The following is a 26,005-nucleotide window of genomic DNA, read 5'->3' as shown; positions in this document are numbered from 1 at the left end:
GTGGCTGCGGGTGGCGCCGCGCTGGGTTTGCCCCTCACACCGGACCGAGGCTAGCTGACAGGCGCGCGATGCTGGCGACCCTGGCGAGGGTGGCGGCTCTGCGGAGAACCGGCCTCCTCTCCTGCCGGGGTGGCGGGAGGGGGCTGTGGACAAGCCACCCGCAGTCAGGTACCCTCCGAGATTCGGTCTGCGTGACGAAAGGGAGCCCAGCCCCGGCTTTCCTCGTGGGGGCACCCTGAGGCGAGCGCCAGCGCGCGCTCTCATGAAGTCTGCTGTCCGCGTAGCTCGCCCTTTGGCCTTTCCCGCCCCCTCGCTCTGCGACGGTGTGGCCGTGTGGCCGTGTGGCCGTGTGGCCGGCCTCTCCCGGCTCTTCCGCGGCCGGGGGTCGCGCTGCCCGGCGCCGGGGCCAAGGGCTCTCCGCTGCGGGGTCCTGTACCCCTGCCCTCTCGTCTGGCAAGTTTAAATAGCTTTAAAAATGTACGCCAGCCGCATTTCAGAAAGGACTGTAGCCTGCAGCTTTGAACAATTTTAGGGGGAAGGCTATGCTGGCAAATGCCGGACTTTACCCCTTTCCGTGCAGTTCTTGTTAAGTGGAAGCTGGTTAGGAGGCAGAGATGCGGATTTTCAAAAAGAGCAGAATGTGTCCAGAACTCTTAAAATCCTGATTGTTTCACAAACTTTTAGTCACAGAGAAAATTATGATAGTTCAAGAATGACACCTCATAATGAAACACGCCTGTCCCAGAATTTTATTTAGAGGATGAAATTTAGATGTACTACATTTTTACAGAACTCTCTTTACTCCCTCAGGATGTGGGAATGGTAATCCACTGTGGCTCTTGAAATCAACTTGTAGGACACAGAATCCTAAAGCACTTCAAGATGCATCAAATCATAGCCTGTTGGGTAGCCTGGATGTGTGCTTTTCATTCAGTCTGTGCACCCTCTTGTAGCTGCTACTCCTCACTCTCATCTCTTTGACATGTTATGTGACCTACCAACCTGAAGAGTGTGGTATCTTCTCGGCGTTTATCCTCTTTGATGAATGGAGAGAAAAACACAGGGCTTTTTTTTGTTTGTTTATTCTAGGGGAATTTATTCACCATGTTTCTTTAATCCTGTAGACGCAAGTTGTAGAGTCCATCAAGGCAGGATAATGCCTGCAAGACTTAGTGATACCATTAAGGCCTGAAGGCCCACTTTATTATAATGTATGCAGTAGTTCAGCCCTGGCCAAAAATTCACCTTTCTGGACATTGTCTTTGGTGCTTAACTTAATGCCTGGTAATTGGCTATTCAAATATGTATTGAATGAAAGAATGAATCATATAATCATATAGGTCAGTGATTTTCACCTTTTAGATCAAGCAGTCGATTTGGGGGAGGGTGGAGAAGGGTGAGGGTGATGGGGACCAAAATTACCTTTATTTTCAAATTTGTACTTTTAAAAATATTTTATTTATCTATTTTTTAGAGACAGGGTCTCACTCTGTTGCCCAGGCTGGAGTGCAGTGGTGTGATCATAGCTCACTGTAACCTCAAACTCCTGGCCTCAAGTGATCTTCCCACCTCAGCCTCCTAAAGTGCTGAGATTACGGATATTAAGCTACCGTGCCAGGCCTTAATATTTTTTTATAACTGGCAAAAGACATGCATAATTGGGTCTTAGCCTGATGAGTAAAGTATTATAAATTGTCTTTTTTACTTGGCTTACACTTCCAGAATGTGCTTCCCTGTAGTTATATCTCACTACTTTTTACATATATGAACTGGCATTAAAAATGGGGGAGGGGAAGAAATACAGTGGAAAATTTTTGACAGGTGGATTATGCCTGACTGTGCCTCTCATCACATTTGCAAATATAGATGAAGATTGATGGAGAACGAATTCTTAATAATTATATGAAAACTCCAGATTCCACTTGGATCACTTTAGAGACTAGGCTACTTTCCTTTTTATAGATGAGAAATTGGTCAAGAGAAGTTAACTACTTGCTTAAATTCACATAATAAGCATAAGGGAGCCAGAACTCAGTCTTCCTGAATCTCTGGCATTTTTTCTTAGGAAATATGAATTGGCAATCAGCCCTTCCTTTCGAAAACATCAATAAGTATGTAAAATTTTAAAAGTGGTACTGTGTAGCTTAGATTTTAGATTTAGAGATTAGTAGATATAAATTTAAATATCACATTTTTATAAATGTAGGTAGGATCTTTCTAAGCTTAAGCCTGGGAATTGCAATCTCGCTATCTGAACTGGTGGCCCTGAGATCCTCAAACATCTACTTATATTGAATTTATTTGTATGATTGTGAGTTCAGGGGAAGAGAGATGAGGGGAAAGGGAGGAAATTTTAGGTTGGGTTACATGGAGATAGAAAAGTCAAGAAGTGGGATGATGGATATGAGTGTATGGTGGCTGTCCTATGAACTAAGGGCAAAGGGCACATCTTATTTTTGTGAGCAGTATAGGTATAGTTCCCATAAAAAGAAAATTGCAGCCCTGTTTAGGGAGGATCAGCATTAGAAGACAGTATCCTGGATAAGGCAGTACCTTCATGGAAGATGCTATCAGTGGCCTGGGGCTGTCTTCAACATTGCATACAAAGGACATTACAGAACTTCAAGAAACATTCTGAGCACCCATGTTCTCTGAGAAAGGAATTTCAAGGAAGGAGACTTTATTCTGTTGAGCGGTTTGCAGACCAGGGAGATCAAGGTGTGTTCCAGAGAACAAAGGGAGGGATCAGATTTTACTGCAAAGTTCCCACCCAAGTCAATCCAGTTTGTTTATGCAAATAAAGGATTAGGACTTGTGTAGCTCTGATTTGTTGATGCAGTTGAGTTTGATTGATCCATACAGCTGAGCTCAGATTGGCTGAGGCAGATGAACTCTGATTGATTCAGGTAAGCTCGGAAAGTTTCAAAGTAAAAAAGGTGTGCGTTTTGGGGGCGTGTGACCTCTAGTCAGCAAATCGCCCCTGGTTCTGTTTTATATTTAGGTCACTCAGGATCCGTTTTGAAGGACCAACGCCTTCAGATTCACATTTGTTCACAGTTTCTGTAAGGCTTAGAATTTTTATTTATTTAGGTTACCTAAGATTTTTTGGTGTTTCTTTCTTCTGTGGATTTCAAAGTTTTATGGTTGTTTTATAGAGCCTAGTCTTCAAAAACCACACACAGAAGCCCAATATATATAAGAGCAGAAGGGCTGTGTTTGAGGAATCAATTGGAGTCCCAGAACCATACTCACTCTGTACCCCTACTTTACCTCCCCCCCCACAGTGGGTCTGGGACACCTCTGAGGAATTCCCCAGGCTCTGCAGAAAGGTTTTGAAAGCCACGATTTAGGTAGGTGTCAGTTATTAACCAGTGCTACAAATAGAAAGACTTTGGTTAGTTTTACTATGTATTATTAAGAAGTAAATATTTTCATGTTTCTGCATGGTCAGGGCTTTGTAAGCAAAGAAAACTATAATAGAACCTGGGTTAAAGAACAACTCTTGAAAGTTAAAAGATGCCTGAATAGAGAGAGAACTTCCTGGAGCTATGTGTCTATATTTTAAAGGGATGTGAAACCCAGAGCCTAGGAGACATTCTGAAGATTATAAACCCAGTGATGCATGTCTTGTCTCCCCCTAGAGACATTTATTTACATTCCAAAGGATAAGAACCCAATGACCTTCCTCTTTTTTTCCCCCAAGGAGAATTTGCCTACCTTAAGTAGATTAGCTTTGTCTCTCTTTCTCAGAGGAAGGTGGCAGCTCTGTAAAAACTTCCAGATTCAAAATTTCAGGATTCTCCTGTGATTCAAACCCTGTAGTGTTCAAGCCTAATCAACTGGTTCTCATTGCTTTGTGTATGGAGTATGAGGTATGGGAAAATGGTGCATTTCTTGATTTAAATAATAATAACTCTAATCTCTGCACCAGAAACCTTGTGTTTACTTTCAGGCTACAAATGAGTAAATACAGAGATTAAAAATTTATGTGTTTTTGATGTAAAACACTTCTTAGGAAGATATACCTAATAATTTCTATGTACAGAAATGATTGTATGTATACTTCAAGCATAAGGTTTACCTTAACATTTCTTGAAACTTTCTAGATTATCTGTGTTTCCCTGATGTACCTGTTGTTAGCTGTTTCATGTTGGAGACTACTGGTAGTGGCAAAGTAAATGCATCTCTAGAATGTGGTTAGCTCACTCATTGATAGGATTAAGCCTGCATTGAAGACAGTAGATTATTTCACCATCATTTAAGCAATGGTATCATTGAAAAAGCAAAATTTAGAAGCAGCTTGTTTTCAAGAGTTTCTGAGAGCCAAATTCCACTGTTTCATTAAAATTTTGTCTTATTTTCGTTTCTAACCATGCGTGGTAGTCAAGCACAGGTAAAATGTCTTATACCTGTTTAATTCTTTATAGACTAATATTCCTTACCCAGGTGTAACTCAAGTATTAACTCACACTTATAAAAGTTATCACAGAAAATAATAAAATTGCTGACAGATTACTTTTGTATGGCAAAAAATATAAGAGAGCATGAATATTGTTTTTCAGACACAAAGACTAAAAGTATGCTTTAAAATGAGTAAATAAAATTATAATGTCATTAGAATTTGCATCTTTGTACTTTTCCAATTATAAAAATGATATATACCTTTTGTAGAAAATGTGAAATGTTTAAGAAAATAGAAAACAAGGAAAAATATTGATCTCTTGTCCAAGAAACAATTTTTTAATGTTTAAATAAGAAACAATAAGGCCAAGTGTGGCTGGTGGCTCATGCCTGTAATCCTAGGGTTTTGAGAGGCCCTGGGAGGGAGGATCACTTGAGGCCAGGAGATTGAGAACAGCCTGGGCAACACAATGAGACCCTGTCAGTAAAAAAAACAACAAAGAATTAAGTCAGGCATGGTGGTGCGTACCTATAGTCCCAGCTACTCAGGAGTCTGAGGCAGGAGGATCTCTTGAGCCCAGGAGTTGGAAGTTACAGTGGGCTGTGATTACATTACTGCAATCTAGCCTGGGTAACAAAGTGAGACCCTGTTTTTTTTTGAAAGAAAAGAAAATGGGAAAACCATTTATGAATGAATAATTATATAATCTGGAGTTGGTTGGAAAAACATGATGCCTGAACAGAACAGAGTTAATGTAGCAGGTTGCTATCTTTAGAAGGACCATCTTACAAGTTTGGACTTTGGTTGCTGTCTGGGAATTTGACCTTTCTTCTGGGAGTCTGGAATTTTGGTACATGGGAAGGAGAGAGTGCTTATGTGAATAGGCTTCAATAAAAACCTTGGGTTCTGAGTCTCTAATAGACCTCCCTGGGCAGAAACATTGTAAATGTTTCTATGATTTTTTGTTGCTAGAGAAAGAAGCATGCTTGGTGCGGCCTTCCATGGGAGGGAGAGAATGTAAGAGGTCTGTACATGGATTTTTCCAATCTCCGCCTGTGTTTTTTCTCGTTGTTGATCCTGTCATGTGTCATTTTGCTGTAATAAACCTTAGGTGTGAAAGCAACCACGTGCTGAGTCCTGTGAATCCTTCTAGCAAATCACTGAAAATATGGATGGTCTTGGGAAATCCCGAAACAATACCAAGGCAGAAAACATAAAAGAAGTGATTTTTTTGAAAGAATGAAATTCTAAAACAATTTTGAAAAGCAAAGAGTAGATAGGGAAAAATTACTTTTACTAAATATGACTGGTAAAAATATTAATATTTTTACTATATAAATATTATATATTCTATATAAATATTATATAGTTAATATTACATATTAACTATAAAATTTATATATTATTACATATAAGTTAACTTATATATAAGTTAAATATTATATAGTTAACTATATAAATATTATATATAGTTAATATTCTTACTATATAAATAATCTATATAAATCAATAAGAAAAAAATAAATGTGCATGTAGAAATATGGGCCAACAGCAAGAATAACTTATAAGTGAAAATATGAAAAAAGTATTAATAGATATAAAAAATGTTCAACTTCAGAAGTCATTAAATAAATGCAAATTAAAATGACAGTGACATGTAAATTTTTAACTGTCAAATTTGCATCAAATAAACAAGTAAATAGAAAAACCTTCCCAAACCAAAGATTATGTTCAGGGTTATGGAAGATGACTATTTTCATACATTGCTGGTACTGTTATACATAACCTGTCTGGTGGACAATTTGATATTATGTATTAAAGGTTTTGAAGAGTTTGTAATGTGAACATGGCTAAGCCACCTTAAGGTCTGCCTGTGTCCTTGGAAACAAGCTTATTGCTTCCCCTTTTCCATCTCCCCAAACTCTAAAAACCTTAAATAATAATTTTTACCTTTACTTGAAGAGAGGTCTCTGGAAGGATTCCATAGATCTTTACACAGAAAATATCCTAAAGTTCTTTCCAGACTTCTTTCCTGCTCTTCAGAGTTACTCAGTAGAAGCTGTTAAAATAAATATCAAACCATAAAACATAATCTCTCTTACATATGTATTCACCCCACACTTCTTCCAAGATGCTCCTTCCCTTCTATTCCTCCTAGTTAAATATCTGGAGTGTTCTGTGAAATAGGGCTCAATATATTTTTTGTGTTAGCAAGCTTCTCTCATTCAGTCTAACACTGCAGTACCCCGCTGCTCTCACTCCCTCCACACATATTTTCTTCTTTGCTGAGATAATTTCCCTCAAGTACCTATGAAAGTGTTTCATGAACCTAGAGTGGGCACTATTTTGCCAATTGTCCCCTGGAGGGGATACCTTTTTCTAATTTGCACAAAGTTCTTCCATTTGGTCAGTCTTCTAGAGGAGGAGAACCACATCACCAACATTGAGAAGTTCAAGGGGCTTCTTGGGCTTGTGAACATTTTAAAAATTTTTTTATTTATTTACTTTAAATTAAAAAATTTTTTATCACCTGGGAAGTGTTAGAAAGAACATTCTTAATTCAATATTTCAGTAATTTAGTACAGAACACTTAGTAATTTGTAGCTATCATTTTCCCCACCAGTTTCTTATTCATCTACTTCTGATTCTTTGGGTAGCTAACTTCAGAATGGCCCATTGAAGAAGGCTGAGCACCTAAGGAGAATTTTTTTTCCTGTGGCTTGGCTTTTGGTTATGAATTCTATAAGTATAAATTGATTTACAAAGTTTATAAATTGGTGCTGTTTTCCACCCTTCCACATACCAATCCATAGTAGTGGTCCATCTTCTAAATGACTTGAAAAACAATTCCTTGCATATTTTCAGTTGATATTTAAAAGTTTTCATCACTTAAGTAAATTTTATACTGTGAACTAAGAAGAGTAAGATCCGGCACATGTGGGGAATATCTTTTGCTTAGTAGAAGAAGGCTTATTGTGAAGGAAGGCTTATTTGTAGGCTGATCAGTTGCAGGAAAGAATATATATGGAAGTTGAAGACCTGGAAATTGATTTCTTTAAAATGGTTCACGCATCCCTTAGGAAAGTCTTCATATAACCACCCTAGTTTGAAGATTGCTCCTAAAGGGATGGTGGAAAAGTCTAGCCTGAAATGAACTTTCTAGTTGTTGGCTTGGATACTGTGAACTCACTCAGAACTCACTCTGCCTCTGATACTTGGCATCTTTATTGGTGAGGATAGGCTAAGTTGTGCTGCAGTACAAATCGGCTCAACCTCAGTGGCTCAATACAATAAAAATATCTTTGTTACATATGTAGCTACACTGTTTGAAATTTTTAGTTTCCAAGGGGTCTGGAGGATTTCATGGGATGTTCTTAAGGATCAGGGCTAGAATTGTCTTTTATTATTTCTTCCTGTGTTTCGCTGGCCAGATCCCAGTCATTTGACCCCAACCTAACTGCAAGAGATGCTGGGAAATGAGGAGCAGAGGCATTTGGGATTAGCCCTGACTTGTATTAATACTTTGGCTATGGCATGGTTTAACTATGACTCAAAAGCCCTTTTTGCACCATAATTCCTGCAAATTTCTCAAGTTTTTATTAAAATAGTAGTATCCAACAGTTCCAAAACCGGCATGATTCCAAATCCCACGGTAAATAGCAAAGTTTTCACAGGGTAAGAGCAGTTCATAAGAAATTAGTTGTCAGCGGAGGTTGAATTATGAATTATCCATCTAACCATTGTCCTCTGGTTGTCCCTAAACAGTATAATTGCCTCATAACTTTAGAATTACTTTCACTCTACCTTTTGGGGTTTATAATAGGATTCCAAGAACCCTAATAACTAGTACCTGCGTGACGTGCACTTCTTTGCAAAGAGAATTATTTTTCCCTCCGAGACGGGGAGACTGGCTAGAGTGCAGTGGTGTCATCATAGCTCACTGCAACCTCAAACTCCTGGGCTCAAGCAATCCTCCCGCCTTAGCCTCCCCAAGTGCTAGGATTACAGGTGTGAACCACTGTGATTGGCCTGCAATGAGAATATAATAGTGTGGCATACTTGGTGGAAAGCCTTCAGCTCTATTCAGTGAGACCAACTTACTGTGAGAGTCAGCTGAGTATTGCATCTTAGATCTAAATCCTGAGTGGTAGCCCCCAAAACATTAAAGGATGAAAACAGTTTATGTTATATCTAGCACATGATTAGATTTTTTGAACAAAAATGGTACGTCTGTTTATCTACCCATCTATCTATCTACTTATCTCTGAAAGTATTTATACCAAAACACTAGCAATTATTAGCTTCAAATGATTCAAAAATTTTGTTGATTTTCTTTATCAGCATTTTCTTAATATTTTGTACTATTTGTTTATGTAAAGAGAAAACATAGAAATTAATTGCAAAAGTTGAGGATTTTTTGTTTTCATTGTGTCTCTTTCATCTACTTAATTACTTAATCTTAATAATGTAACAAGGGCTTCAGAAAATTAATATTAATTATTATTATTATTTTTTTTTGAGACAGAGTCTCCCTCTGTTGCCCAGGCTACAGTGCCTTGTTTCTTATTTCCTAGGTATTGAAAACAATTTTGCCTAGTGACCCCAGATTTATAATTTCCCTGGAAGGTCTTCTAGTGGATACTAATTTTCCAGGTACCCTATATTCCTAAAATTACCTGTCAAACTAGGTTATTATGAACAGAGCTTCTTCTATGACTTCTAAGGTGTGCTAGAAAGAAAACATGCTAATTACTATAGAAAAAGTGTCAGCAAATTAAGAAAGCATGTTTTGAAGAAATGTCCATCTTTTGATTTCTCACTCATAAGTTCTGATAGTTACATTCTCCATAAAAAGTCAAGTTAGCAAATCCTTTTGGTGTATATCATATGTTCTATTTGATATGGATATTTGACCAGTTTGTTTGTGACTTGGCCTGCTTTTGGTCTCAGTAGTTAGCTAGTACGGGTGGGAAGGGATGCTTAGTGTCACACAGATGAGCCACTTGTGTGGGCATCTGTCAATTATCCCTGCTCTGGTGCTGCTCAAGTTTATTTGTGTCGTGGAAACCCTAGGGCCAAGTACCAGGGGAGTCCTACCAAGCAGGTCTGGCAAGCATAGAATTGATGGCAGCTTCATTATAATTATACTTCTTTGCATGGTTGCCCAGCTGTATCATCATAATAGCTTTCCATACTAGAGGCCAAAAAGACAGATATACAAGCTGCTCAATATATTTCAACAAATTATGTTACAATTGATGCTTTTCCAACTGTTTTTCCCCTTGTAATCATCCCCTACTCCCAACCAGCCTATCAGATTTTTCACAAATAGGCTCTAGTTTTCCTTTTTAAACATAGCATATTGAGAACCATATTTTTTTCTATTCCTTAAAATAATCCTGTGTCCATCTTTTTTTGTTTTCAAATCTGGATTTTAAGTTATTTGCTTAAATATAGGTGGTGTGACTGTATAATACATTTGTGATAATGATGATAATAATAACACTTGCAAACTTTTAGTGAGCATTTACTACATGCCAGGAAGTGTACCAAACACTTTACATACAACATTTCATTTAAACCTTTCAAACCTTGCAAACTGTACGAAACACTTTACATAAAGCATTTTGTTTAAACCTTGCAAATCCTAGGAGATAGGTGCTTCAGATGAGGAAAGGGAAGGTCAGAGAAGTGAAGTTACCTTGCCCAATGTCTCTTGTGTATTAAATAGTAGAGCAGGAACTTGTTTTATTTATTTATTTATTTATTTTTAGAGCAGGGAATTGAATCCAAGCAGTCTGATTTTTTTTTTTTTTTTTTGAGACAGAGTCTCACTCTGTTGCCCTGGCTAGAGTGCTGTGGTGTCAGCCTAGCTCACAGCAACCTCCAACTCCTGGGCTCAAGCAATCCTTCTGCCTCAGTCTCCCAAGTAGCTGGGACTACAGGCATGCACCACCATGCTCGTCTAATTTTTTCTATGTATTTTTAGTTGGCCAATTAATTTCTTTCTATTTTTAGTAGAGATGGAGTCTCTTGCTCAGGCTGGTTTCGAACTCCTGACCTTGAGTGATCCACTTGCCTTGGCCTCCCAGAGTACTAGGATTACAGGCATGAGCCACCACGCCCGGCCTATGAGCTTCCAGTATTCTTTACTAGAGCAGTATATTCAATGGACGCCCTCGCTAAGAATCACTGTACTCTTTGTGATTCATCTCAAGCCTATAATGGTGTGTGTGAAAATGTGTGAATTCTATAACCATCATTCTTACTCCACTGGTCATGGAGCTACATGGAGGAATTCTTAAGAAATGGAAGTTCAAGGAGAATTTGAACCAAGAATTTTACAAAAGTATATTGAATTCTCAATCACTGCCAATGGAAATGAAAAATGGTACAACCAATTTGGAAGATAGTTTGATAGTGTCTTACAAAACTAAAGATAATCTTACCATCTGATTCAGCAACCATACTTCTTGGTATTTACCCAAATGAATTGAAAACTTATGTCCACACAAAAACATGCATACAATATTTATAGCAGCTTTATTCATAATTGCCAAAATTTGGAAGCAACCAAAATGTTCTTCAGGAAGTGAATAGATAAATAAACTATGGCACATCCAGGCAATGGAATATTATTTATCACAAAAGAAAGATCTGTCAAGCCTTGAAAAGATATGGAAGAAACTTAAACATATATTACTAAGTAAAAGGAGCCAATCTGAAAGGGCTACAGACTGTATGATTCCATAGTTTTGCCTGAAAAGGCAAAACTATGGAGACAGCAGTAGAGAGATCAGGAGTTTCAAGGGATGAATAGGTGAAGCACAGAGGATTTTTAGGGCAACGAAATTACTCTTTATGATAATACAATGGTGAATACATGTCATTATGCATTTGTCAAAACTTATAAAATGTACAACATCAAGAGTGAACCCTAATATAAACTGTGGACGTTGGGTGATGATGATCCGTCAATGTATGTTCATTGATAGAACAAATGTACCACTCTGGTGGGGGATATTGAAAGTGGGGGAGGCCATGCATGTGTGGGGGCAGGGAACATATGAAAAATCTCTGTACCTTCTGCTCAGTTTTGCTGTGAATCTAAAACTGCTCTAAAAATAAAGTCTATTAAAAAAATTACCAGATATATTCTCCAGCAAACTGGTATTAACTGAGTAGCATCTAAGTGGACACACAGGTGCTACAGTAATAGGGTATTGGGGAGGTGGGAGGGGGGAGGGGGGCGGGTATATACATACATAATGAGTGAGATGTGCACCATCTGGGGGATGGTCATGATGGAGACTCAGACTTTTGGGGGGAGGGGGGGAAATGGGCATTTATTGAAACCTTAAAATCTGTACCCCCATAATATGCCAAAATAAAAAAAAAAAAAAAAAAGAAAAAAAAAAAAAGCAAAAACACGCAGGCAGTGCATTACGGAAATCCAGGCATTTAAGACTCTCAGCTCAGTCCCATGGCCCAAGTGCTGACTGGGACTGTGCCGCATGCTGGCTTTGCAGAATTAGAGACCTGACTCACACCAACAGCCCCAGACTCCTCATCAAATAACACAGGAGAGATAAGAGTACCTATCTCACAGGCTTGCTATAAGAATAAGTTAAATAATTAACTTAAGTATGAAACATTTAGCAAGAACTCATAATGAATACTCATAAATGTTCCATATCACTATCACATTCATCATTATTAAGGGCATTCTAAATATCCCCTAAGACAGACCTAGTACCCAACAGGCCTAACCCTCAAGAATAGAGTGATCAGTCTAATCCTGTGTGTATGCATATGTATGTTTACATATGTAAAAAGAGAAAATGGCAACACAAATATAGCAAAAATGTTATCAATTGGTGACTTCTACATAAAGGGTATAGAGCAAAAAAAAAAAAAAAAAAAAAAATTATTGAACCAGTAGTTAATTTCCCCCCTATGGACTTAAGTTCATCTTCATCTCAGTCATCATGATCTAAACTTTGTAAACCATTTGGCTGAAATTTGATTTGTTAAATGTGTTCATGTGAATTATTAATATAATTATTGATCTATCGACTTATTTTTGTAGCTGATGAATAAAGAGAAAAAGGGAAGTACACATGATTGTAAATTGTTTAATAGACTGTTAAAATTTATTATTTCCTCTGTCTTGAAAGAACAAATGTGCAGAGATCTTTGTTGTTACTTTCAGAATCCTACTTGTTAGGATGTCCTTGTTTAGTTACCTTTTTATTTTTCATTAGAGAAACAATCTTCAGTATAGCTGTGAATAGTCTGGTATTAGAGCCTTTAATTTTTACAGATCAACTTTTAATTGGATAAGAGCAAGATTTCTATGTTACATATAAAGCGGAATCATAGTGAAGGATAGATATTGTTTTTGATAGCAACAGATACTGCTTAAAACAGAATACGAAGAATTCTGCATTCTTTCCTCTGAAAATTAGTAATCAATACTCTTCAAATATTTTTTGTGTTTGCCAGATATGGACCATGTAAAGCCATTGGAGGGTGTAAAAATTCTGGATCTAACAAGGTTTGTACTGGTTTATCTGTACTGTTTTGGTGATTGGGTTTTCCTCTTCTCTCAAAAACATTTATTTATTTTTGGATTATGAGAGGATACTTACATGTTTATGTTGACATTTTGGAGAAGAAAAAAAGAAAAGAAAAATTCCTGTAGTCTTTCAGTGTAAAAGGTAATTAGTGTAAAATTTATGCATTTTCCCAACCAAAACATTTATGTATAATTCAAAAAAACAAAAATTGGAAACATTTTAAAAATTACAGTTTTATACATTTTAAAAATGTTATATTTTGAATATTTTCCCATGTCATTCAAAATTCAACAAAAACATAAAATAGTGTTTTATTATATAGATGTCACATAATTACTTAATCATCCTCAAACATTCACTGTTATAAATTAGGCTTCCTTGTATACAAATCTTTGACTCAGTTTCTATTTCTTCTGCAGGATAGAACTCTAGAAATAATATTACTGGGTTGAAGGGGATAAACTTTTCTAAAGCTCTTGATACATATGGCCAAATTACAGTTTGAACAATTGTGATTGTTACTAGTATTATATGAGTTGGTCTGTGTGGCTGGACTATTAAGAAGAGAATTAACATAAGAATTTTCAAGATGGTAATTATTTATCATTGTTAACATTGTAGAGTCCTGGCAGGACCTTTTGCTACTATGAATTTAGGAGATCTTGGAGCAGAAGTCATAAAAGTGGAGAGACCAGGTAAAGCTACTGCCCCCTTTAAAAAATAGAAACAAGCTAATAAATATTAGTATTTTTAGTAATTCTTTAAATATCCACCTTGAGTGTACCTGTAAGTGGGTAGAAGAGGGATTGAAATGAATTGATTATTTTCTCTTTTCTATTCCTTATTTTCCTCTGAAGCTATACTTTTTTTTGAGACAGAGTCTCACTCTGTTGCTCAGACTAGAGTGCCATAGAGTCTGCCTAGCTCATGGCAACCTCAAACTCCTGGGCTCAAGCAATCCTTCTGCCTCAGCCTCACAAGTAGCTGGGACTACAGGCATGCACCATCATGCCTGGCTAACTTTTTCTATATATTTTTAGTTGGCCAATTAATTTCTTTCTATTTTTAGTAGAGACAGGGTCTCACTCTTGCTCAGGCTGGTCTTGAACTCCTGACCTTGAACGATCCTCCCGCCTTGGCCTCCCAGAGTGCTAGGATTACAGGTGTGAGCCACTGCACCCAGCCAAAATACTCTATTTTAAAAATGTTTGTAGACTTTTACTTCGAAGCAAGACCTAGACAGCTAAAATTTTATTCTAAAATATTATTTTAAATTATTGACATTTGCTATTTAGTAACTTAACTTGCCTTTCTGATTTGTTGTTGCTACAGAAATATTTTGTAGACTTGCTTATCCCTATTCTGTACCTAGCCCCAGATGCCACTTTATCATAAAGACTCACACATCATTATTCTGATTTAAATTGTATTTAACAAAAATATTTTGCAGACTCAGTATTTTCTCATACATTCAATGCCAAGAAACACTGAAAGAGCTAACTGACTTGCTTGCCAAAAACTGACAGTAATTTTTGGACCCTTGGTATTTGCTGTTCATTAAATCTAAAGACTGCCAGTAGTATATTTCCTTCGAGATTCTGACTTTCAATAATGGAACTTGGTGAAAGAGGCTATGGAAAGATTCAGTGATTAACATGAATAGGCAAAGAGCTTGGGCAATTTTAACAAGCTCCTATGGCCCCCTGTAGGCTGCTGATTTCACTGCACTGAGCTGATCTTGCTCAGGCGCCTGTGGAATATTTATGATGAGTTAGCCTATTGGTTTGAAATGTCTCATGATGTTTCAGAATTAGAGATTAATAGTTCATATTATTGTTTTCAGGAACTGGTGATGATACACGAACTTGGGGGCCACCTTTTGTGGGAACAGAAAGTACATATTTTCTCAGTGTTAACAGAAATAAAAAAGTAAGACATCATCCCTTTTTTGCTTTTGTAGAGTAATTCTCGTGTCATAACAAAAGTTTTGGTATCATTATGGCTTGTTTTTTTTTTTTTTTTTAGATGTAACTAATATTTCAAATAAGGTGAAATTTTATTCATTCACCAGTCACCAAATAGAAACAATAGAGCTTTTTACTAATCTTCCATCTCTACTAAGTAACTTTCATGAGAATTTATAATGGGACTAATTTTATGAAAGGGAAATCATTTGATTCTTTACATTTGTTATTCTTTTGGAGAATGCTAATTGCTTAACATTTGCTATTATTATTGGAAAACATCTGCTATAATTCTTGATATCATCCTAAAAAATCCTAATTGCAAATAAAATCAGTAAAGATGATTTACATATTTAATTATGAGTAAAATAAATTTGCTTTAAGAGGGGAATCTATGATATGAAAGGCTTTCTTGTTGAACTGTCAGTAATAAGAAAAACTTTTATGATAGTATTTTAATATACATATTTTAATTTTTAGAGCATAGCTGTTAATATCAAGGACCCAAAAGGGGTGAAAATCATCAAAGAGGTACAGTATGCTCTGGGGAAGGCATCTTATAACCAAGGTTGTAATTAGTGATTTAAACGTTAGAGTAAAAGTGTTTTAAAACTTGATTTTATTGACAATCTGTACTTTTGTGATAATCTTTATTTCTTGTGACCTTTAAGTATTTAACTTGACTTTTATAGTAAGTATAATGTGCTTTATAATTTCTTGTATTTTGTGTGTAATTATAGTACTAGTTACTATTGACTGAGTGCCTACTCTGCATCAGATCCTGGGCTTGGGCACTTTACTTCCATTATGTCCTCTAATCCTCGGAATTAGACTTGTAAGTGAAGTATTAGAATCCCTGTGTTCATGGAAGGGAATTGAGTCTCATGGAATCTAGGATGCTCCGAAGATTACTTATCTAATAAGGGGAAAAGTTGATATTTGAACCATGGTCACAGCAGTGGAGAGCCCAAGCTTTTTCTAACGCTTACTCAAATGGCCAATATATTCACACCCAATCTCAGCATCTTTCTTTGAGGGGCAGGAAGGCATAATGGTTGAGGATACATAGCTTCACATGGAACTTGAATCTTGCCTTCTCTGCTTACTGGCTGTATGATGTCAGGCAGCTGACTTAACTTCTTTGTGCCTCAGTTTTTTTCATCCGTAAACTGGGGATAATAATAGTACCTACATCTTAGGGCCATTGTTAGAATTAATATGTGTAAAGTATGTTGAAGAGTGCTTGCCAAATGGTCAGCACTCATTAATTATTAACTATTATTATTTTCTGATGCACATGATGTTGGATTCATCACATGAGACAAAACTTGTTTGCCATCTTTGTTGAAGTTTACAGTCTAATCTAATGGATGTATAATGTGCCTAAGTAAACAGGGGATTGGTTCCAGGACCCTTGAGTATACCAAAATCTAAGCATACTCAAGTCCTGCAGTTAGCCCCGCAGAACCAGCTTATATGAAAAATGGTCTTTGGCTGGTGCAGTGGTTCACTTCTGTAATCCCAGCGCTTTGGGGTGCTGGGAGGATTGCTTGAACCTAGGAGTTCAAGATTACAGTGAGCTATGATTGTGCCGCTGCACTCCAGCCTTGGTGACAGAGAGAGACATTGTTTCCCAAAACAAAACAAAACAAAACAAAACAAAACAAAACAAAAGTTGAGTATAAGTTACCAAAGCATCAACTTCAGCTTCATTGCTCTGCTGCTACTTTATCTATCTTGGTGACTGACAGGTAATTTTTAATTATTAAGATCAGAATCAGTGCCCATCCTCTTTGGTTCTGTTGCATCAATCCACCCAATTTAGAATTTTTGTTTACTAGATATATTTTGAACCCCAAACTTGAAAAATTTCTTGATCTTACCACCCTGCTTTCCCATATCTTTTCTATAGCATAACCTAGGTTTAGTTTGTTTTTATTTTTCTTTTCAAACTCAGTTAATTTTTCTAAATTGTTCTCCATTGTTGTTGGACTGCTCTGTTTTCCAACAGTGACCACCCTTGCCTTGGACTCAACTCTTATTGTCTATATTCTCGGACAGTAAGAAGTATCTTCTCCTCAATAGTTATTATTATTATTATTTTATCTAGGAGACTGTTATACCCCCAATACTTCTCTCTCTGTTCTGTGTTTCTTGGTATGTCTTCAGTGTTCACAGTCCTGCTTCTTTTGTTCCATTACAGAACATTCTGATAACTTATGCTGAGTAGTCAAGGTTTCAGACTTGATTTAAAAAATACTTTGCATTTTATTAGGGTTTCTCAATGTGACAGTGATAGGTGGAATTCATAACTATTGCTACTAAGACATCAATGTCCATGTGGATATTTTAGCTTACATGTATAATTCTGACCAAAATAAATGGATTGCCTGTACTTCCTTCCCACTCTCCTTGGATCCCACCAGTGTCCTCTACCAGATTGTAACAATTTAAAATTATGTTTCATTATGGGCTTTATTTCTCTTCAAGTCTGACTGATAACAATAAATAACATTTCAACTGATACTAAGCTTAAACAGATTGCCTGGGGACATTATTTATGTCTATTTCTTTTAGTTATGTATCTTACTGCCTAGTGGAAAAAGTTATTTTTTTGCGTAGTCTTTTATATTCTTTCTGGCATGGATTTCTCTTTTGGCCTTAAGAGTAGCAAAACAACCCCTGCATTCAGACCTTGGTGGCTATGATTGCTAGTATAATGAGTCTAGTTTATAGAAACAGTTCCAGAGTATTATACAAGGCAATCAGCTAGACACATGAGAGCTCCAAAAAGTATGACTCCTTTGTCAACTAGGCTAACCAAAACCAGCTTGTATAAAAAGCAAAGCTCTGCTTACAAAATCTATGTGGAGCCTAGTATTTTCATGGCAATATGATTTGATAACTTTTGAACATGTGTCATTCAATATTTGGAATAATTCTTTATGTTAATTAGTTGACAGTCACAATATTCATATTATGGGCATGTATAATCGGCAGCAGAAAAATGCCATGGGTTTTGTTTTCCTCCAACATTTTATTATAAAAAATTAAAACATTCAGAAAAGTTGAAAGAACAATTAATGAACTCTCACTTATCACATATCTAGATGAAACAATCTTGGCATTTTGCTATACGTCACGCTGTTTGTTTTCTTTCGTGTCTGCAGAAGTGCTTTGTAAGTAGTAGATAGAGGCTTAGAGAAATCTGTGGAATGAATTGAAGTGTAACTGAAGCCCGTGTTTTACTTAATTGTAACAGCTGCCCTCTACCCTCCCAAGCAGAATCATTAATCATAAATAAATGCATTTCTATTGGGGCTCATCCTGGAGCATACTTTATGGAGTTGGCCATGTGAAAAGAAGTTCAGTTGTTAACTGGCACCTGAAATTTGGAAAGGATGCCTCTATGGCTTGAGATTTCAGATGCATACTTGAAACCTTTCTCTGTCCTAATCTTAATATATTTATATGCCTCTCCTGGGCCCCTGGTTTTAAGCATTCTGGATGATGACAGTTTATATCCTTGAGATATTTCCTAAGATCCACCTTGCCTCCAATTTTGTTAGGTCAGATAATTATATATATATACTCCACATTTAGTGTATATTATGTTGATATAACAGACACTCAATTTATTTACATGTATACATCTAAAATTTATATTAATTCAAACCTTTCCATCTAGAGCAAATGTTGGCAAACTGTGTGGGTCAAATCAGGCTTGTTTTTATACTGCCCATGCACTAAGGATGGATTTTAGATTTTTAAAGATTGTTAAAGAGGCCGAGGGTGGTGGCTCACGCCTGTAATCCTAGCACTCCGGGAGGCAGAGGTGGGTGGATCCCTCAAGGTCAGGAGTTCGAAACCAGCCTGAGCAAGAGCGAGACCCCGTCTCTACTAAAAATAGAAAGAAATTAATTGGCCAACTAAAAATATATAGAAAAAATTAGCTGGGCACAGTGGCTCGTGCCTGTAGTCCCAGATACTCAGGAGGCTGAGGCAGGAAGATCGCTTGAGCCCAGGAGTTTGAGGTGGCTGTGAGTTAGGCTGACGCCATGGCACTCTAGCCTGGGCAACAGAGTGAGACTCTGACTCAAAAAAAAAATAAAAAAAAAAAAATACGATTGCTAAAGAAAAATAAAGAAGGATGTGTGACAGAGAATGTACATGGCCTGCAAAGCCTGAAATATTTACTATTTGACCTTTGTAGGGAAGGTTTGCCCACCCCAATCTAGAGTCTTATTCTGTTACATTAGTTTGTATATGTGTGCATATCTAAATCAATATCTAAATCTATGTTAACAAGGAAATTAAAAAAATTATTGAATAGTTATTAGACACCTGGATGTGTTCAAGAATTACTGTAATGAATTTATGTGAGTGACCTAGTACAATTTTGTGATGATTTAAAAAAGACTTTAAAAGGTATGAGGTCACAACTGAAATTTTCAAAAAGAATTAAACTAAGCTTTACAATGGTTCATTGTCCTCTAATTCTTATAGCAGTGTTCTGGGAGTCAAAATCTGGATCCGAATTCTGACAGTTACTGGTTCACCGGGCTATAGTTTAATAGTTTGAGATAAACTCTACTGGTACATTAAATACATTTAAAACTCACTGGAGGCCGGGTGCGGTGGCTCACGCCTGCAATCCTAGCACTCTGGGAGGCCGAGGTGGGAGGATTGCTCAGGGTCAGGAGTTCGAGACTAGCCTGAGCAAGAGCGAGACCCCCATCTCTACTAAAAATAGAAAGAAATTAGCTGGACAACTAAAAAATATATATAAATATATAAATTAGTCAGGCATGGTGGCGCATGCCTGTAATCCCAGCTACCAGGGAGGCTGAGACAGGAGGATCTCTTGAACCCAAGAGTCGGAGGTTGCTGTGAGCTAGGCTGACGCCACAGCACTCTAGCCTGGGCAACAGAGTTAGATTCTGTCTCAAAAAAAAAAAAAACAACCAAAAAAAACCCCAAAAGCTCACTGGAAAGAAAACGTCTGAAAAGTATAAGAGCATTTCAGAATCATGTTTACATTTATTAAGTGAATGTTATAATGAGTAGTATTACATGATAGAGATGGAGAGTAGTAGACATGGTATTTAGTTTTTTTGTAAAGGTTTTATTTTTTTTTATTTATTTATTTTTTAAATGTGACTCCTATCTATAGTTTGTAAAGGTTTTAAAAGATGTTTTTCATATATTTCATGTACTTATATTCTAATTTTTCTACCTAACCTTTTGAGGATATATTTGGACAGACCACATAGTATAGATATTTCTTTACCTAGGCTACATTTAAAGGAAGCAGAATCCATTTAATACCAGGTATTTACAAAAATGTAACAGCCATTATTTTACTGACAGTAATACTGTGAGTAGTTGGCCAAGGTTTTTTTTTTTGTTTTTTTTTTTTTTTTGAGACAGAGTCTCACTTTGTTGCCTAGGCTAGAGTGAGTGCCATGGCGTCAGCCTAGCTCACAGCAACCTCAAACTCCTGGCTCAAGCAATCCTACTGCCTCAGCCTCCCAAGTAGCTGGGACTACAGGCATGTGCCACCATGCCCGGCTAATTTTTTCTATATATATTAGTTGGCCAATTAATTTCTTTCTATTTATAGTAGAGATGGGGTCTCGCTCTTGCTCAGGCTGGTTTCGAACTCCTGACCTTGAGCAATCCGCCCGCCTCGGCCTCCCAGAGAGCTAGGATTACAGGCGTGAGCCACCGCGCCCGGCCCAAGGTTTTTATGTTTATCTGATTCTGCTTCATCTGCCTCCTGTGATTTTTCTGGACTATTACAAAGTGAGGATCAATTTTGTGTACTAAAATTAAAATTCTGTTGTGTTGGGATTTATCAAAAGTTTGGAAGTCTGACTCATCTTTACCCCTTCCTTCAGCTTGCAGCTGTTTGTGACGTATTTGTGGAAAACTATGTCCCTGGCAAACTGTCTGCTATGGGCCTGGGATATGAAGATATAGACAAGATCGCTCCTCACATCATCTATTGTTCCATCACAGGTATGCCAACCCCACACCCCCATAGTGCACTGGTTTTCCATTTCATGTTTTCCTGTTTCTTAAGGAACCTCTTGCTGGTATTGGTTTTCTGGAAGTGATTCTGCTTTTCCTTTACCGAGGCCATTTAGGCTGCTGAATACTAACTATTAAGGAACACTAACCTAAATGAAGATGTTCATGAATTTATTGGCAATTTGTATTTCTTGTTTGAATTGTCTGCCTGTATAGTCTTGGCAGTTTTTATATTGATGTTTTATAAATATTTACAAAGTACTGTTATTAACTTATATGTAGGTAAATTGTAGGTGAAATATTAATTGGCTTTAAGATAACACAGAAACTAAACATATCCCTTCAATATATCCAGAAGCACGAAGCCAAGGAAAGGAAAAGAATGCTACAGAGTCTTCTGATTGTTCAGCCCTTGCCAGTGAATTTTGTGTGTGTGTGTGTGCATGTGTGTGTGTGTATGTGTGTGCGCGTTTATGCTATAGGGAAAAAAGTCACAGTGTCACTTAGTTTTACATAGAAGTACTTAACTAATAATTAGGGATGCAATATAGCAAAGTTATAACTTAAAAATAGAAAGTTATAGTTTTTGTGAGAAAAATACATAATATTTTCAGTTTGTATTCATTCATCCACCAAATATTTACTACAGGCCTATCATCTGCCAGTCAGTATTCTAAGGTTCTGGGATAGGGGAGTGATAAAACACATCTATGTTCTATGGGGGATTTATATTTTAGATTAGGAAAATAGATAGTAAATATATAAGCACTTTTCTTTTTTTTGGCGATGGAGTCTCATGGTGATGAGAGGTAAAGAGAAAAACAAAGCAGGGCAAGAGGGTGGGCTAAGGAAGAGCTGTTTTATGTTGGGAGGTGAGAGAAGGCTTTACCTATAAGGTGGGATTTGAATGGAGACCTGCATGAAGTAAAGGAATGAACCACCTAGCTGCTGGCAAAGTGGGTGTCAGGCAGGGCAAACACCAAGTGCAAAGGACCTGAGGCAAGAAAGTGCTGGAGGTGTTTGAGGACAAGCAATGCCGGGTGGCTGAAGCAGAGTGAGCAAGGCAGGAGTCACAGGAAGAAAATCAGGGAGAGGTTGGTTAGCAAGGTTGTATTAATAAAAGGCCTGTGGGCTACTTTGAAGGAATTTGGGTTTTACTCTGAATAAGGTTATAAGCTAATGGAGGATTTGAGCAGAAGAATGATGTGATCTGAAATATTTTTAAAAGAATCCCTCTAGCTACTGTGTTGAGAATGGCCTGTGGAGGACAAAGGTGGAAGCAGAAGCACAACTGTGAAGCTGTTGAAATATTCCAGGCTGGAGACAACGGTGGCTTGAAGTATGGTAGTCGTGGTGCAGGAAGTTGAAGGGTGATAGGATTCTGAATATCTAAGATAGTCTGGCTAGGATTTATTCATGGATCATATATGAGTCTTGAGAAAGAGTGGTATTAAGGATAACTCTAAGATTTTTGCCTGAGCAATTAGAAGAATGGAATCACTATTTACTGAGTTGAACAAGAGCGGAAAGAAGTTTTGGTGGGGAAAATATCAAGAGTCAGGTTTTGGACATATCTTGCTTCTGATGTCTGTTAGTTATTTAAGTGGAGGTGCAGAGCAAAGGATGGGATCTAAGAGTCAGGAGTTCAGAGAAGATGTAAAATTTAATAGTTTTGAGCACATATAAAGCCTGGGTGAGATAATTTGGAGAATGAGTGTAGATAGAGAACAGAGAGTCTGAAGGGCTGAGCTTGATGCACTGCAAAGACCAGATGATTGGGAGATGGTGAGGACACAATGAAGGAGACTGAGAAGGAATTGAATGAGGTGGGAGGAGAATCTCCTGGAAGCTAAGCACAGAAGTGTTTATGTTCATAGATAGGTTAAGCAGAAAGGCATAATGTGTAAAGCACATATAGATCAGAATTACTTGCATTTCTGAAATTCATTATGATCTCCCTCACTTCAGAGCCTTTACACATGATGTTTCCATTGGTTGGAACACTGTTCCGCCACCACACCTCGCCTTGTCCTTTACATCTCAGCTTGGATGTTGTCCCTTCTTCTTCTTCTTCTTTTTTTTTTTTATTTTGAGACAGAGTCTTGCTCTGTCACCCAGGCTAGAGTGCTGTGGTGTCAGCCTGACTCACAGCAACGTCAAACTCCTGGGCTCAAGCAATCCTCCTGCCTCAGCCTCTTCAGTAGCTTGGACTACAGGTGTGTGCCACCACACCTGGGTAAATTTTTTCTAATTTTAGTAGAGACAGGGTCTCGCTCTTGCTCAGGCTGGTCTTGAGCTCCTGACCTCAAGCGATCCTCCTTCCTTGGCCTCCCAGAGTGTTGGGATTATAGGCGGGAGTTACCATGCCTGGCCAGATGTCCTCACTTCTGTGCAGAGTTTTTCTATCCCTGAAGATTCAGTTGGGTGTTCCCTATCATGTTTTGTACTTGCCTCTTCACTTGCCTTTCTCCCTCACTCTCTTGCCAGCTGTTGTTCTATTCCCAGTTCTACCCTTAGTGCAGAGCACATGGTGTAGGGGTTCAACAGCAGTCTCTTGAATCAATGAATGAGTAGTCAGAACTAGAAAGAGTCTTTAATAGCTGCAATTTTTTTTTTTTTTTTTTTGAGACAGAATCTCACTCTGTTGCCTGGGCTAGAGTGCCATGGCATCAGCCTAGCTCACAGCAACCTCAAACTCCTGGGCTCAAGCAGTCCTAATGCCTCAGCCTCCCAAGTTCCTGGGACTACAGGCATGTGCCACCATGCCTGGCTAATTTTTTATATACATACTTTTAGTTGTCCAGCTAATTATTTTTTTAGTGGAGATGGGATCTCACTCTTGCTCAGGCTGGTCTTGAACTCCTGACCTTGAGCGATCCGCCCGCCTCGGCCTCCCAGAGTGCTAGGATTACAGGTGTGAGCCACCACGCCGGGCCTGCAATTTTTTTCCCTGCATTGATAAGTAGTAAATATTATGCTTACATTTTCCAAAGAAACTTTCAGAGGATAGCCTGGGGTCAGTGCACAGTTGGCCTAATCACTTATTTCTTCTATAGCTTATTTTTTTTTTCTTCTATAGCTTATTGATAGCACTATACAATGATCCTTGCCTTAAAGTACCAAAAGAGCCTGTACCATGAAGCAAATATTCAATTGTGCTCATAGCTCACTATGCCTCAGGTCTTTTCCTAAGGCAGGACAAGGAACTAGTGAATTTAAAATGATTTTAAAAAGAAATTAAGCAAAAACTTTACTCCTTATATTTCAGTAATTTCATCTTAAAATATATATCTGAATTTCTTCTTTATTGTAAAAAGCCACAAAATATGTTCTTTTAAAAATATTTATTATTAATAAAATAATAACTAAAATACTCCTATTTCTGTGCATTCAGGTTAATTGAGGTGTAATACTTTGCTTTTCACAGTGTAATTGTCTATGCTTGTTGTCAGATAAACTAAGCTATAACTACAATGTTGGGCTGATTGTTATTATTTTAAATAGGAAGAAGAGCTTCAGTAATTAATAACTTCTGTACTGAATGAGATTGAGAGGTTCTGTACTTGGTAGATGACTCTTTGCCACGAGATCTATTCTTTTTAAGATGTACTATTTTATAGATCTGTAATCACATTTTCATTTTTGTATCTATATAACAATATTTATATGTGTGACAGAGAGAGGCCGATAATTTTCTTTAGATTCTCACATTATTGAGGTTTAAAATATTAATATAGGTAAATTGTTATCTTCTGAATTACACTATTACCATAAAAATGCTGTATAACTAACAAGTGTAAAAATCTTATATGACAATAAGTTTGTATTTCTCTTTCCCATGTCTGTGATCAGCTGAGATTCAGTTGATATAGCTGGTTGGGTTTGGCTCTAAGTGATCAGCTGAGATTCAGTTGATATAGCTGGTTGGGTTTGGCTCTAAGTTGAGGGTTGGGGCCTGGTTTGCTCTGTATGTCTGTTATCCTCTTTGGACCAGTAGTTACCAAATGTACGTTCTCCTCATAGGGAGATCCCTATGTTCTCCTCCTGTGGGATCCCACATCACATCTGCTAACATGCCATAAGTCAAAGCGAGTCTCCTGGCCAAACCCAACACCAATGGATGGTGAAATATATTCTGCTCTAGTGGGAGGAACTACAGAGTCACATGGCAAATGGCATAGATTTCAAGAAGGATGAAGGTTGGGAAAAAGAATGTATTTCATCACATCATCCATCCAAATAAAATGCTAATCGATTTGGGAAGGCTCACACTCCCCAAAGATTTCACATTTGTAACTAAATGTGGTTATAAGAACAGGGACAAAAGTTCTTCTGGGCCTTGACTTAATGATTGGAGAATCTCTTAAGTTTTCTTCCAGTTCTCAAATTCTATATTAAAATTTTAATGTGGCAAAGAGCATTGAATATAGCTTATATAATTCAGTAGTTTTTGGCTAATGAGGAATGGGTCTATCACATGCTTCTCCGTGATAGAGATGGGGGTTGAGGGATGAGGGGCAGAGGCTTGTGTAGTCTGAAAAAGTACCTCTCATTATTCTGTAATTCCTTCTATTCCCACCTCCTGGCAGTCATTAGAATAACACCTCTACACTTCATTTTCCTTTATTTCCTGATAATGAAACAGATCCAGGATGCCTAGGGGATCTAAGTTCACACAAATAGGTTTAAAACTCAGGCTTCTTGACTTAATATTAAGTGCTTTTATGCTCTTCATATCATTGTTAAGTGAGGACATGGATTTTGTGCTGATGAGACACTGAATAGCTCTATTTGAGAAATTATATATATATATATATATATATTGAGACAGAGTCTAGCTTTGTTGCCCAGGCTAGAGTGAGTGCTGTGGTGTCAACCTAGCTCACAGCAACCTCAAACTCTTGGGCTCAAGTGATCCAATCCTGTCTCAGCCTCCTGAGTAGCTGGGACTACAGGCATGTGCCACCATGCCCGGCTAATTTTTTCTCTCTCTATATATATTAGTTGGCCAATTAATTTCTTTCTAT

General features: G+C 37.5%; 1 protein-coding gene across 3 annotated transcripts in view; it reads left to right on the top strand.

The window, feature by feature from the left end:
• Positions 1 to 15: 15 nt before the first annotated feature.
• Positions 16 to 26,005, top strand: part of SUGCT (succinyl-CoA:glutarate-CoA transferase) — a 684,028-nt gene continuing 658,038 nt past the window's right edge. For all 3 annotated transcript variants that reach the window (XM_076006291.1, XM_076006292.1, XM_012752259.3), the window contains exons 1-6: positions 16 to 168; positions 12,908 to 12,959; positions 13,603 to 13,676; positions 14,825 to 14,910; positions 15,426 to 15,476; positions 20,846 to 20,966. In XM_076006291.1, the coding sequence (XP_075862406.1) occupies positions 69 to 168; positions 12,908 to 12,959; positions 13,603 to 13,676; positions 14,825 to 14,910; positions 15,426 to 15,476; positions 20,846 to 20,966 (484 nt within the window). In that variant the 5' untranslated portion in view covers positions 16 to 68. The remainder of the gene's footprint in view (positions 169 to 12,907; positions 12,960 to 13,602; positions 13,677 to 14,824; positions 14,911 to 15,425; positions 15,477 to 20,845; positions 20,967 to 26,005) is intronic.

Source organism: Microcebus murinus, chromosome 9, assembly GCF_040939455.1.
Source record: "Microcebus murinus isolate Inina chromosome 9, M.murinus_Inina_mat1.0, whole genome shotgun sequence".
In the NCBI taxonomy this organism is placed as follows: Eukaryota; Metazoa; Chordata; class Mammalia; order Primates; family Cheirogaleidae; genus Microcebus; species Microcebus murinus.
This window is presented reverse-complemented; position numbering and strand designations above follow the sequence as displayed.